At 38.5% G+C, this 15,220-nt stretch overlaps 3 protein-coding genes and 1 pseudogene across 4 annotated transcripts; 2 read left to right on the top strand and 2 right to left on the bottom strand.

The window, feature by feature from the left end:
• Nucleotides 1-1,990: 1,990 nt before the first annotated feature.
• Nucleotides 1,991-3,525, bottom strand: LOC108952802 (protein FD-like). The gene is made up of 3 exons (XM_018825994.2): nucleotides 2,669-3,525; nucleotides 2,495-2,572; nucleotides 1,991-2,388 (listed from the first exon to the last, which is right to left on the bottom strand). The coding sequence occupies exons 1-3, from the start codon at nucleotides 3,326-3,328 to the stop codon at nucleotides 2,317-2,319; spliced, it is 810 nt and encodes a 269-aa protein (XP_018681539.2). The 5' UTR covers nucleotides 3,329-3,525; the 3' UTR covers nucleotides 1,991-2,316.
• Nucleotides 3,526-4,868: 1,343 nt separating this feature from the next.
• LOC135637985 (type III polyketide synthase B-like) lies at nucleotides 4,869-6,219 on the top strand. The gene is made up of 2 exons (XM_065150893.1): nucleotides 4,869-5,038; nucleotides 5,138-6,219. Exons 1-2 carry the CDS (start codon nucleotides 4,957-4,959, stop codon nucleotides 6,139-6,141), a joined length of 1,086 nt encoding a protein of 361 aa, XP_065006965.1. The 5' UTR covers nucleotides 4,869-4,956; the 3' UTR covers nucleotides 6,142-6,219.
• A 207-nt stretch (nucleotides 6,220-6,426) lies between these two features.
• LOC135637998 (L10-interacting MYB domain-containing protein-like) lies at nucleotides 6,427-12,888 on the top strand. 2 transcript variants are annotated; one of them, XR_010496446.1, is made up of 5 exons: nucleotides 6,427-6,585; nucleotides 7,596-7,967; nucleotides 8,063-8,643; nucleotides 10,520-10,643; nucleotides 10,729-12,888. XR_010496446.1 is itself a non-coding variant. In XM_065150917.1 (3 exons), exons 2-3 carry the CDS (start codon nucleotides 7,596-7,598, stop codon nucleotides 8,630-8,632), a joined length of 942 nt encoding a protein of 313 aa, XP_065006989.1. In that variant the 5' UTR covers nucleotides 6,427-6,585; the 3' UTR covers nucleotides 8,633-8,808. The 2 variants fall into 2 exon arrangements, 1 of the variants encoding a protein (XP_065006989.1); XM_065150917.1 differs by lacking the exons at nucleotides 10,520-10,643; nucleotides 10,729-12,888 and having other exon boundaries at nucleotides 8,063-8,808.
• Nucleotides 12,889-13,637: 749 nt separating this feature from the next.
• On the bottom strand, nucleotides 13,638-14,968 carry LOC135639205 (NEP1-interacting protein 1-like; annotated as a pseudogene).
• Nucleotides 14,969-15,220: the final 252 nt, after the last annotated feature.

Genomic DNA, 15,220 nt, shown 5'->3' with positions numbered 1-15,220 from the left:
GAATACAATTTACTAACCTTCTATAGAAATATGATCTTCCAGATTATGTCAATGACTCTCTCAATTGCTCACCCGAAAATATTGAAATAACAAAATAGTCAATCTTAATGGCAAATCTTAATCATAAATTATGGTTCTATCAAGATAGGCTTATTCAATAAGACATTCAAGCCTTAAAATTACTAGCTTTATAGCATCATTAATCTTTTTATACAACACTACAATAGAAACATAGTCTAAGTTACAAACCATATTCACTAATCACCCTTACACTCAGCATACTAAGTCTTTTATTTATTTTGATAAAAATAATCTAAATTTAAAAGTTATTATAGATGACTTAACTTTATTAGGTCATGAATAATGAAGAATTTATAGTTCGTACTCTCAATGGCTCATAGACGAATATAAAGAACTAATAATAATAATTTAGGCACATGACTTACCATTGTCATTTGAAGAATTTTGTGATAACTTGATTGATCATGAAATATATCTAAAATAAGAAGAAAAAAAAGATAAGATCAATTATCACAATTCAATTCAATCAAATATCTAAAGGAAAGAGCAATTAAAGCAATAAAAACTCCAATAAATGATTAAACAAGATGCCTCCTGAATACATAACATACAAAGTTATTATCTTTCATTATATTATCAACTCGTCAACTATGGTAATAACTTTAACTAAAATAACTTGAGAAATAACTTCAACTATAATAACCACTGTGATAAAAGGTCATTTGCCAACTCTAGCATCTAATATTAATAATCAACAAAAAATCATCTAACAACTCTATGATAAAATAGGATACATAACAAAAGTTTATTGATCTTGACTCAACCTTCCGGTCATACCAAATTGGTCTAAAGTAAACATCATGATTACTTCGACTATTCATCCACATAATTGAATTATCAACTCTGGTACTTCTCATCATATTATATATAATATGTAGAATTTATCTATTCATACTAATGGAGAAATAAATACATCATTATTTGGACGATAATAGCACTTCTATCACTCAGACTAGTTTCACAAATACTTAAGTTATATAGAATATTTTTACACCGAATAATTTTTTATATGCACATCATAATAGTGGGAACATTAATTATCTCTTAATTTTATAAACAATAACACTTCTATTTAGTTCTTTTTTATTTATTTCTTGTAAAGGATATGAATAAAGACAACATGACACCGTTAACTTTACAAATCACTTAGCAAATCACTCTTACTTCAGTTATTACTCCAATTAATGTTTAATGTGCATCATTGGCTTGGTTATCTGTCATCCTTCATTCAATAATAACTAATTTCTCATTACTCACTTTTAATTTTTAAATCAAATAAAATTATAATTTATTGTGATGTTTGCCTTAAATACTAAAAGTCATGGGTCACATTTTGAAACATCATCTATATCTTATTATAAACTATTTAAAATTATTTACATTGATATTTGAAGCCTTATTTCAATCACATCTTTTGATAATTTTAAATTTTATATTATTTTAGTATATTAGTTAATTAAATATACACCTCTCAAATATAAATATGAAATTATCAGTCTTTACTTATTTTAAAATTATGATCGATATAAAAGATGAATATCAAACTTTAATTTATTCATTTTCATGTAATATACTATTCAAAATTTCCATCTCACACACTTTAATTAGTTAAGTCTACTAAACAAAAATACCAACACAATTGAAACTGATATCAACCTCCTCTACCCGGCCTTCATACCATAACATCTCAAGTAATATTTTAATTTACATTCCTTACATATTATAATTTTTAAAAATTAAATTACTAATATATATAATTTAGCTATATAACTAAAAAATATTTTTTTAAAAAAATATAAATATATATTATTTCAAGAAATGATCTCATCATATCATTCATAATAAATTTTTTTACCCCTTTCTTGGAGGGGCAGCCCACACCACTCCCAACGAGTCAGCATCAATTTAATCCCTGTTCCCATCTATATCAATCACCATCAACCACATCATTGGGTTCGATGCGTACCACAACTAGTCCTACATAAACCGTGAGCGAGAGAGAGGAGGGGCAGGCAGACAGGCTCCTCATCGAATGCTCGAGTTCAGGATGACAATATGGGTTACATACTATTTCTGCACAGGCACTAGCATAATACGACTGACTGTTTTGTTTCAGGGAAATGGAAAGGGGAGGGCATGACTTAGCAGTGAAGGAAAGATTTTGATGAAAGCGTGGCGAGAGGACTCTCTGCTGCTGCTAAATGTGCGCTCCTCCTTTCTTTCCGACATTCTTCCTCAAAATGGCGCGGTGGAGCTCCTTTGGAGTGTGTTGCTTTTGAGTTGTTGGGCAGCCATTGCGGAACGAAGCTGCCCACAGTGCAAACAACACGAAAAAGAGACGCAAGAAACACTTGGAACACCTATAATGAATGGAGTGTAATTGTGAGCAGAACTTAAATAAGGATTTGATTACCTCTTCGTATTGCTTCTTCAGTTTGGCGTTCTCCTCCTTCAGACGGGAGACCTCCAACTCTAGCTCATTGGTGTAAGCCTATAACCAAGTCCATAATCTTTTATGCTAGAAGACCAAAGACTTAGAGAGAGAGAGAGAGAGAGAGAGAGAGAGAGAGAGAAGGGACACGCCAACCTGTTTCCTTGCGCGTGATCTGGCGGCAGATTCCCGGTTCTTGATCATTCTCCTACGGTAACGATCTGTACCGACGACGGAGTTCTCCGGCAACCTGTTCTTGGAGCAGAACGAGAAGAGCGCGGTGGGAGATGGTGGACCGTCTATCGCACCGGAGATTGCAAAGGGGATGAAGCAGGCGTTCTGGCCATTCGAACTACTATTGGAGTGGGAATCGGCATGAGGCCTCAGATACTCGAACTCCATCCCGGAGTTCAAGCTGAGGGCGGTCTGAGGGAGGGTGGGAGAGAGTGGAGGAGGCAGCAGCGGTAGCTCCTCAACGGCGTGGGGCGAGATGGTGCGGGGCCTGTTCAGTGGTCCAGCGAGGAAGTCCTGTAAAATCATGCCCTTGAAGGAAGGTGGCGAGGCTGGGTGATGGTGGTGGTAGCTTTGATGATCTAAAGGTATTAGGAGCCTCTCGTGCTGGAGGGTGGTGAGACTTATGTCGTTCCACACCTCCTCCACGGTCCTCCTCCTTATTGTAGGTGGGATGAGGACGGAGGGATTCGAGGAAGGGGAGGACTTTGAGGAAGAAGAGGACGACACGATGTTGCTACTGCTACTCTTATGGTCGGCGCGGCTGTTCTTCTTGTGGTGGTTGTCATGCTCCAAGAGCCGCATGACAAGCGACGAAGTATGCAGGAAGAGGAAAAGAGATACACTGGTGCAAGGAGAAGACAAGCTTCCCTACCTGTGGCAATGATGTGATAACAGAGGCGCTGCCATGATGAATCGGGTGCCAATGCATTTTCTTCGCCTACAAACAACTCACTATCTCCTCCCAACCAAAATAAAGTCATTCGTCGTACGAAGGTAACCCATGCATGTACACGTGCCAGCGATTCACAGTGTTCCAGACAACTTCAAACAAGTTATACATAAAAGGCTACCTGTGACTTCAAAATCCCAATGGAATTCACACTGCTTCCCAAGAACCCTTATGGATTTGTATGTGTTTTTTATTTTTGCTTTTCTTCCTTCATTTCTTTGCTTCTATTATAGCGTGGTACAGAGAGGACCGAGCGGAGCAGTGAGGGCAGGTGCCTTTGTCTTGATGGTTCGAGGGTCGACATGATATGAAAGGAGAGGTGACGGGTGAAGTATATGTTGCGGTGGGGCAACGAGAACCGCCGGCCATAAGTGGCCAAACAGTAAGATAACTCCTCTGAGGATGTGACTGCTCTCTGTAGTGTTTATACTGTACTGTATCGGAAAAGAATATATTCCCAAGAATAGAGCAAAAAGGATGGCTGATGTTGAGGGCAATAATAGACGAACGAAGGGTGACGATTCTGATGCGCCCATCACTCTTATCAAATATCCCTTCCACGAACTTTGTCATCCTATGACATCTCAATCTTAATCACACTGGACAAGCTTATCAAAACCAGGCTGCATCCGTGGTTTAATTGGTTGGATGGAAAACCGGTCTACGATCCAATTTGATTTATCTAGAAATATAGACGTATTTTACATTTTATTCGTTATCCTATTATTTTGTTATATATATATATATATATATATATATATATATATATATATATATATATATATATATATATATATATATATATATGCATTTTTTTGACAAATTACTCTCTTATTTTAAGAACATTGAACGTAGGATGAACAATTTTGATGGACAACTGAGACATTATATTATTCATATTCTGACTCGAATCATGACTTATTTCGAGGAAACGGCCGATGTGTGTCAACAACTGTTCACGCCTTAGGTCAAGACAAAGTTAGCCTTGTCAGCTTGTCGAATTTAAATCGTTCCTTAAATCGTGACTTGACATGATAGAGATGCCTAGGAAGGATAAGCTTTAGATAGTTATACTTCTCTCTCTACGTGACAAGGAATCTAAAGAAGTGGTTGCACTCACTCGTGGTTACGGTTTAGATACATAACCAACCCCAATCCTACTGCTTAACTATAAACTCCTCTTCATGCATGCATTATTCCCCAACTAAACACCAACTTCATTTACCCCCAAACTGTCAACGCCAAGATCATGTAATAATAGCATATTACTCGAGCTTCTAAATATAGTGCTTATAACTCCAACACCAGCTGCCGCTTGTTCCCACTTCACTTCCATAGCATTGCAAGCCAAGGACTCCTTCGTCTCCTCCCTTCAACAAAAACAATGGGGAGCTTTGGAGGTGCCGAATCCTTTAGCATCAAGCGAGGGAAAGCCACCAATATTCTTGCTCTTGGAAAAGCCTTCCCTAAGCAACTAGTGATGCAGGATCTCCTCGTCGACGGCTACTTCAGGAACACTAACTGCACTGATCCTGATCTCAAGAAGAAGCTCACTCGACTTTGTAACTCCTAAGCTCTTCTTCTTCCTGCGAGCTTCCTTCAGCTTTGTACAAAGCCATTTCGATACCCACAGCATATTTGATAAGCTTCTTGTTGTGCAGGCAAGACAACTACAGTCAAAACAAGGTACCTGGTGATGTGCGACGAGATTCTCGAGAACCACCCTGAGCTAGCAAGAGATGGCCAGCCCACGCTGAGGCAGCGGCTGGAGATCTCCCACGAAGCAGTCACCGAGATGGCTATCGAAGCCTCGCGATCCTGCGTGAAGGCATGGGGGAGGCCGTTCGCCGCCATCACCCACCTCGTCTACGTCTCCTCCAGCGAAGCTCGCTTCCCCTCGGGCGACCTCCACCTCGCCCGTGCCCTCCGTCTCAATCCCTCTGTCTCCCGTGTCATGATCTCCTTCGCTGGATGCTCCGGGGGCGTCGCTGGACTCCGCGTTGCCAAGGACATCGCGGAAAACAACCCAGGAAGCCGAGTGCTTCTCGCCACCTCCGAGACTACCATCGTCGGTTTCCGACCGCCGAACCCTCACCGTCCTTATGATCTCGTCGGCGCCGCACTCTTCGGAGATGGAGCAGGGGCCGTTGTCCTTGGTACAGATCCCATTCCTGGCACGGAGACCCCCATGTTTGAGCTGAGCTCAGCCATCCAGCAGTACTTACCAGACACCGACAAGACCATCCAGGGTGAGCTCACCGAGGAAGGGATCAGCTTTTTTCTGGGGAGGGAGCTGCCGCTGGTTATAGAGGATCATGTCGAGGCGTTCTGCAAGAAGCTGGCGATGGAAGGTGCAAGAGGAGAGAGCCATGACGTTAACTATAACGACATGTTCTGGGCAATGCATCCTGGGGGACCTGCAATACTGAACAAGGTGGAGAGCAAGCTGCGGTTGTGTCCTGACAAGCTCAACGCAAGTAGGCAGGCACTGAGAGACTACGGGAACGCCAGTAGCAACACAATCATATATGTCCTCGAGAACATCATTGAGGAGAGCAGGAAGAAGAAGGAGAGCGGGGAAAGCGACTGTGAATGGGGTCTGATACTGGCTTTTGGCCCTGGTATTACATTCGAGGGAATCCTAGCAAGGAACCTGATGGTCTGAGACAAACCCTAATTCTGTCTAGGTTTTACGTAGAGATCAAGAACTCGCACAAGTGTGTCTCTAAAACTCTTCCAAGCAATAACAGGTAACTATGACATGACATTTCTTGCGCGTCTATTATATGTCATCTTTAGCGGGGAAGAGGAGGACACGATGACTCCTTAATTTAATGGGCCGTAACTGTAATTAACGGGCCGCGGGCTGTGAGCCCGTGGGTTTCTTTCTTGTTTGCAACGTTTCGGAGTAGTTCCAATAAAAAGTCGAGAAAAGCGTTACCAAACATGTTCCGTGCATCGGTTTTCAAGTTTTTGTTTCTAAAAGCAAAAAAACACAAAACGAAAACGATGCCCTAGGAAACACAGCTCCCTCCGTCGCCTTCCGCCCTCGCCTTCGCCTTCGGCGATCGCCTACGTTGGGATCGTCCCCTCGCCGTTCTCCTCGGTGGTACCACCCGCCTTCCTCTTCTCTGTTCCTCTGTTGTTCGTCTGATATGCCGCAATATTCGTCAATTGTTTGTGAGATCGAGGATTGGGTTGTGTTTTTAGGTGTTGGCGAATATTTACGCCTCTTGCTTTTGGTCCTGAGAGGATGTTGCCCCCACCCTGTGATTAATTTCTGACCAAACACTTCGTTATTATTTTTTGTTTCTGTTCTTGTTTCGATTGGGTTGTCGAACGCTTGTAGAATGTAACACGTCGTGTGAATTGCTCCTTTAATCTCATATTTTTGCTTTTGAAGCCTAAATATTTTCACAAGCTGGAGACCTGGCATTTATTTCAGTAGGCATTGTTCATGTGTCGTTGGTACAAATCCATTGTTCATATGTGGTCTTATTTTGGTGCCACAAAATTGTTCTATGGTAAATAAAGATTTTGTTTTTAGCTTTTTTTTTGCTGGAATTCTATTGTTGAGGCTACAAAAATTATTGTGCACATCTACGAAAGAATCATTGGGAGAAACACATATCATTGAGTGAAGATTTGTATGAAGAATCACTAAACAACCAACTTCTTGTGAATTTACTTAGACTATTTTGTTTATCATATAAATGAGACTAACGTAGTTTTCCATGGGGTGCTGATAGATACAGAGAGACTCGTATGAGGAGGATTTGTTTAGAGAAGTTGTTTCTCTTTTTTATTTTTACGTTTTTAGTTATGAATTATCTGTAGACCAGACTACTTGTATAAAAACTTTCAAGTAAAGCACCAAGATGAAGATCACTTTTTCGACACTGGTTGTTATGATAAAACGGAGTCATACAAGTACTATTGATTTCCTTTTCCATATTATATGTTTTAAATTTCTTTCTACGAAAAACAAGTCAATTTATTGTGCATTACTTGAGATTGTGTTACTGTGTATTTGTTGTATTTATTGATTTTTCTGGTGGATGTAGTTTTTATATAACCATGTACAAGGTTTTACGCATATGTTTATTATTCTTTCTTTAGATGGCTGATTTTACTGGAAGCGATTTTCAAGGGGAGGAGAATGATACTGATATAGTTGATGAGGGTGGTTTCAATGTTAGTGTGTGGCCAGATGAGATCGAAGAAAGGTTCATCTACATCATGGAGGCAGAAGTTAACAAAGGCAATAGAACATCAACAACTTTTTCAAAGCCTGCATGGCGTGCCATTGAGGAAACTCTCAACACACAAACAAAAAGGAACTACACTTACACACAACTCAGAAATAAGTTCAACCAACTAAGAACCCGACAAAAGGACTTTGCTAACCTAATGAAGGAGACAGGGGTTCGCTGGAACCCAGTGACAGACTCTGTTTCTGCGACAGATGAGGTGTGGGAACGCCTGTATAAGGTAAATTTGCTCTCCAGGGGCGAACAGGTTTACTTTCATTCGTTACCAGTTAGTTTTATTAAGTGAATAAGGTGGTGCATGGCGACTCAATGTAGGTGTACAAGTCTGCAAAGAGATTCCGTAAGAAGGGATGCCCTTTGTTTAATAAATTGTGTGTGATTTATGGAGACACAACGGCATCCGATTTCTGTCAACATATTTCGAACAATAATCCCCTGGACACTGATGATAGAGAGGAGATTGATGGGATGAGCTTAGAGGCATCATTTAATGAGCAATCTGGTGGTACAGGTGTGCTGTCTGCAGTTCCCATACGAAGCCAATCTTTCAACCCATCAAGCTCTCGTCGGGGAAAAAGAAATAGTTTTTCCACTCTCCAGACTAGTAGTTTGACTTCTCCAGGTGAAAATTCAAAGAAAAAGTCTGATACAACTGAGAGAAAAATGACAGTTACTCCCTCACCATCAAAGTCAACTTCTGAGACTGGATCCACTATCAAGAAACTTATTGTAGAAAGCATGCAAGCACTGAATGCCCTAGAGGGCATAGATGGAGTAGCATACTCCAAGGCAGTTGAGCGGTTTCATGAAGATTATATGTGGATGGAGCTATTTCTGCAGATGACAGAGGATAGGAAAAAAGATTGGGTGTTAAATATAAAATAATGGTGGATGTGGTAGCCATTTTGTCATTAGCTTCTATTTTCTATCTCTTCTCTTTTGAGTTTTGAGCTATGGATAGTGCAACTAGTGTGGTTTAACTCTATGGCATGAACTTGTGGATCTTGAATTGTAGATTTATATTGAGAATGTGACTAAAAATAATCTTTAATGTTTCTTTATATGCTTTATCATGAATTCCATGCTATTGTTTCTGTTTCATAAATTGTCTTGGCAAATATAGCTATTTGCGTTACTGATTACCTCATACTATTTGTTGTCATCATTAAATGTTGATATGAACTACTTTGATTGTAAAACCAATAATGTTTTTAGATATACAATTCGTTTACTTATGCTATGATTACTACAGAAAATGTAGATTCTAGAATTATGAATATTGTTGCGGTATCCTTTTCTTTTTTCCTTTTTTTCTTTACTTCAGCTCTTATTTCCTTGGTTATACATCATTAGTTGAATTTAATTTTTCCTTAATTTCTTTTTTTCTGATTAACTGTCATGCATTGGACATTTTACTTGGGAACAATGTTTTAGGGGCATTTCTTGAGTTTGATTATGACTCAAATGATGAGTTAGAAGAGTTTTACCATATGGCTATCTCCAATGTACGAAAAAACTACATGGGACATCCAGGTTATCTTGGCTCCTTTGTAATGGTTGAACATGTTTTTATCAACTTGAGGTATAATAAATGTAGCCTCTTAAATGAATCTAAGCCTCTTTTTGGTGGATGAGAAAATATTTGTAGTGGAAAAAATTTAGCTAAACCATGTTGCTAACCTTGAAAGTTGAAACCATCCTCATGTATTATGCAGCCTGGAAAGGAGTAACTGTTCTCCTATACTTTGATGAGGCCCTTCTGAGTAATTATTTAGTCATGAACACTATCCCTTTCTGAAGATAACTCCAAAGAGTAACTCCACTGTAGCAAAGGCTTTTTTCTTTTTTAATGTTTTGGGATTGACCTGCAAAATTCCATTTTGTGTGAAGAATGGGAGGCTACAAAATGTCACCATTGAGCTGTTGCCTACTTGCAACTCATAATAGATTTATTTATTAGGTATATTTAAGATTAAAAATGGTTTGTTAATAAAATAATTTAGACAAACTAATATATTTATTGGTAAAATTTATTAGTTAATGAGAGTTTGTAAGTACAAAATCTAACAAGACATATATAGTTAATCTTAGAAGCTAAATGCTTTAGATTAATTCGAAACAAAAATTAATATATAAAGTGGAAATTAGCAACAATAGAAAATGAACAAATGTCCAATATAAAAGACTGTTGGATCTAATGAGAATACCTTTTTTTCCCTTCAAATTTTTTCATGTATTCAAATAGTTCAAGATTTGGTTTAGTTGTCTTCGTGTACCATGTTACAAATATTCTCTGAAGAAGGTTTGGCTTACCCTTCTTTAGCACATCGCTTGTTCATTGGTCTTCTTCTTTTTTTTTCGTCTGTGTATATTGTACGTACTGATATTTTTCTGGTGGTTTCAGTGTCAGCTTATGTCCATCTGGCTCTTAATTTTCTAACCTTGCATATGTCAAGATTTATTGGACAAGCTGGCTTGTAGAAGTGTCTAAATGTCCATTGGTGACAGACTATTGGAGTAAAACAAACTTGACTAAACTTGCAAAATAACTCAAGTATCCAAATGTCCATTTGGTAACAAAGTATTGGAATTAGGCATTTTGATGGATCATAGTCTTGCACTTCCATCAAAAGTATGTGCCGACTCTTTCAAACAAAATTGGAAAACACTTGTGGCGTGAAATAATTTCTTGGAGTTGGGTAATGCTGTTGGATTTTAGGCTAGACCACTAACTTTTCCTTTGAGTTTGTCATCTTTTTTGTTTCAATGCAGCCAATTTTACTGGTTCACATGGAATCCAGTGTTAAAAGAAGCTACCAAATAAAATCAATGTGTATGACTTTTCTATTCTCACGAAGAGATGGGACCTCTTAAGCCCCTCATTTATCTCCTTCAGGTAAGTTTAATTCCTTCGATTGCAAGTTGTTCCTGTTGCAATATAAACTTTTCTTTTTCTGAACGACATCTTTTGTTTGCCAAAGTTAAAAGCAGCTACCGGCGGCTTAGTGAGTTTGCTCCTAGTTGAAGTAATTCTAAAGGAGTGTGCAATATTCTTCCAGGCAAGATAACAAGCTGTTCACTTTTTTAAATTTCATGGACAATCATCACTGAGCAATTAAAATTTGTGCTACCAGTGTCTGTGGAGTGTCTTATCAATGCAATATTTTTCTTTTCTTGTTCTTTTAGATGGAAATACAAGACTACCTATATAAGCTTAATGCAATCTCCTGTATATGCTAATGTGTTCATGATCAAAATTTTCTTGTGTTGACCTTACAGATTGTGCTACTTGGTTTAGTTGATACAGATTCCTGGTTTTACAGAAATACCTTAATGCTTCTAGAACCTACCATTTTTGGGGTGATTATTATTAGCCTATATGCTATTACTTGCCTTACAAGTGGAACTCGTTTCTTACTTTTGTGCTACATTTCAGGTTTGGACATCTGCAGTTGTTGTAATTGCTCTGATCTGAGGCAGGATGCGATGATGGATGAACCATTTAGAAGTTTAGAGCTGGTTTGTGTGGCTACTTAAATCACATTCCCTAGTGCTGCCACCCCTGATTTTGCTGCAGAGCCTGCACTCAACTTGCAGCAGATATAGAGGATGAGACCACAAACACGGATTCTCCTATGGAATTGTTGAGTTTGTGTCTTTAGTTTGTTGCATTAGTAATATCTTCTTTGTTGCTCATTAAATAATTCTCTTTCGACCTTTTATTTTTTTTTTGCTTTTGATGGATGTGTAGATTTCATTTTGACAGTTTTGCAGGGTTCGTTTATTGTTGGTTTGCAGATTTATTTAATTTGTAGCAAGTGCCATACGAAAAAATATTCACTTGTATACTACCAAGTAGAATTGCAATTCTTGTTGCCTACAACTGAAATTTGCAGAACTTGCTGTTTGAATAGTTGTTGTCTACTGAAATCACTATACCTGAAAGCATCTGAACATTTATTTGCTCTATCATGAAAACAAGAAACAAAAACAAAAAGACCAAGTGAGCTAATTTTAATTGAGACCTACTGCTGAGATAATTCGATTTTGATTTTATCAGGTTTTAGTACTTCAGATCCCCTCAAGTTGATAAGAAGCTCTGTTATATTTTGATGTATTAATTTTGTAGGTTATATGGAACTCACAACTTTGCCTGATGTTATATTGGTCTCGTGCAGGTTTTTGGCACTTGGTTTCATCCATGTGAAGTAAACGGGCCCTTGTATATTATCATGCTTTGCAATCTTGAATTTAGTTATGGGTTATTTGCTCTTAAAATGAATCAGAGCTTGTCTAACAGTGTCTACCCAACTTTAATCTAAACTGTAAAGGATTATGATATAAATAATAACTTGAACTGCTTTTTTTTTTTATATAATAATTGAGCTTATAGCCTCTAGTATAACTAATCATGATTTTGAAGTGCTTAATCATTATTTATGGAGATACATTCCCTGATTCATTATGGTGAAAGCCATTTATCAGTCTTCAAAACAGGGACCTTATGCACTTGAGGGCTTCATGTCAATTAGATCAATGGGCTAACATACATAATATGATGGTTTTATTGTTGTCATGAATCAGGTTAAAGAGAGCTTGCTGGCTCCAGTTCTTTGTTCATGTTCAGTCAAAGAAGAAAATTTGTTCCTTGGGATGTCAAGAATTAAAGTCCCCCCATTACCATCCTTCAGCTCTTGGTTGGTTCAAACTTTAAACGTAAGTCATAAGTTTAAGCATTGTAGTGTGAGTTAAGATCCTCTATTTCAATGAATGTTTCCAATGAGGCATACCGCTGCATCGTAATGACATCCACCCTTGAGGGTTGGGTGGATCTGACTGGAAATTGAGATTATCATCCTTATTATGTTTAAAGCATGATTGTAGCTAATTCTTTTAGCATCAAGAAGACTTGTGCTTGAAATTGTTTGAGTCCACTGGTGGAATTCAACCAGTAGCAGAAGTGAAGAAATCATTTATTTCAATGGAAGATTGTTTTACTCGACACCAAAGACAGGAGTGAGTGGCTCGAAGCAACTCGAGAGACCTGGAAGAAAAGCTTTTCACCTTGAAAATGACACTAGAGGACTGAGACATGGAAGGATATTGTGATGGTTTTATATATGCTTGGTAACTAGTCAATGTTTTATTGTTATACAGTGAAATGTTCTCATTAAACAATTAAATCTCATGGACTTTGAGAAGTATGAGCATATAAATCAATCTGTTGTACCAACTCTCAGATTGCATATAGTCATGCTGTACCATGTGCATTAAAGAGCTGCACTTTGTCTGTAAATCTAAATCCAAATCCAAATTTGAAGATCCGGATTTCTACGGAAATGACTTTGGTTAATGCTCAGGACTGTGGTTGAAAAACCCAGTACAGATCAATCAATCAAAAGGGGATTCTCACAGGCAAAAGTACCAGTTAGCCAGACTTGGACCCTGTTAATGATATGTAAAACTGATGTTAGAAGGTTCATCTGTCTGCCAATTATGAAGTATTAATATGCACCAATCCAAGTAGCTTATATCTCCTTTGTTAACCAAATGATCTATTCATCAACGAAGAAATTTACCGAGCTGGAAAAACTTGATGGAATTTCTGAAACTTCAAGCAATTCTGATGAAAAATGCTCAAACTCCAATGAAGCAGGTCACAGTTCTACAACCTCGGAGCAAATGCAATGTATGACTGATACTCTTCTCTCTCACGTTTGCAGTTTTCCTCGTTATAAACTAAATTGGACTGGAGAAAAAAGATTCGATTGCATATTCCACAAGGATCAAGGCCAAGTAAAGAAGCATGTAGCTACAGATAAGAAAAATAAAAAGGTCGAGGAAACTTTATATATACTTCAACTTGGATTTACGGAGGAAAGGGGTGTGTCTATATGTCTCTCCTACACAGCGGACAAGAGCCATGCCTGACGAGCCAGCAGCTATCAATGCATGGCGACTGGAACATATGCTGACAGTTGGGCAACTTCCTCACCATTTCTCCAGTTTGGAAGTCCTGAAACCGCAGTGATTCCAGTGTTAATCACCACTGCAGCTCTCGAGCTTCAAGTGTGATATAACACTTTCGACCAGCAGCAGAATCCACCTGCAGACAAGACCGAGCAGCAGATTTTATCCCCCTGCAGCGTCGACATTGTCTTCAGCAGCAATCTTAACCTTCGGAAGTTTCTCCACTGCATCGATCGACAGTCCTCTGACGCCCCCGCCGATCTCGAAGAAATCAGCACTCTCCATGAAGTGGAAACTGAGAGCACTCATCTGCATTCCAAGGTCATGTACTGGATAAACCACCTCGGAGGGCCAGTTTCAGTGTCTATGTATGATATCTGCAGCTCAGATATATCAAGATACCTGACTCTGGATTGCACTCTGCACTGTTGTTCCAATTACTATTAGATTATATGATCCTATTTAATTAAGTAAGATATATTAAATTAAGTAAGATATATTATAGATAACTGAATTCTATTCTGATAATAGTTATTAATCAATAAAAAAGAAGTTCAGTTAAAATAGAATTCCTTAGAAGATAATATTGATGGAAAGAATTCTTTTAATAATTTATCCTAAACCATTTGCTCTCATCTATAGGACATCTACGGACTAAAAAAATAGCATCTCAGCGATTTAGTATGCTAACAATTATATCCAGCTGCAACGGTAAAGTTAGAGTTCACTTGAAAACGAAGAGTTATTCGAGTTGATTGGTTCTTGTGAGTAGTGTCACTCGGAGTGTCATTCAGACTTACCACGTAGAGAATGCTCCAGATCCCTGATTCCCTGGAGTTCCATAGATCGAGAGATGATTCGACTACTTCAATGGAGAAGACAGCCCCAGAAGTAGCTCCAATTCCAGCTCCTCGCAGCAAACCGCTCTCGGTCGCTAGGCCTATCAGAGCTCCAGTGATGGCCCCTACCACAGAACCAACTACGCAAGAAAGGAAGAAGCATTCTTCAGTTCACTGCAAGTATATTGACAATCAAAGAGAATATATCTTGATTTCTACTCTAAGAGTTTACACTATTGATGAGATAACCAGGTCATGTAGAGACCAGCAGTGGACACGGAACAAGTAGCGATGACAGTGTCAAAAGAGTAAGAAACAGAGGAAACATGAATGGGGGACAGGATCACAACACAAACAACAAACCTATCGAAAAGACACAGGTGACTATGGCACAAACTACTCTGCAAAACATACGAGAAAACGTGCAGCTGTATCCCCCGGTTATCTGCTATTATGCCCTCGTAAGATTGAGCTTCTATCAAAAATATTGATCTTGGCCCGATACAATGAAAATAGTTTGCATGTGAGAGGCTTCGTGAATGAGTCTGCTAGTTGATCAACTGTATGTACGTGACTAATACGTAGTTGATGTCTAACAACTTGATCTCGTATGAAGTGGAAGTCGATGGCAATGCGTTTCATGCATGAGTAGAACACTGAATTG

This window comes from Musa acuminata, chromosome BXJ3-5, assembly GCF_036884655.1.
Source record: "Musa acuminata AAA Group cultivar baxijiao chromosome BXJ3-5, Cavendish_Baxijiao_AAA, whole genome shotgun sequence".
NCBI classification, from domain to species: Eukaryota; Viridiplantae; Streptophyta; class Magnoliopsida; order Zingiberales; family Musaceae; genus Musa; species Musa acuminata.
This window is presented reverse-complemented; position numbering and strand designations above follow the sequence as displayed.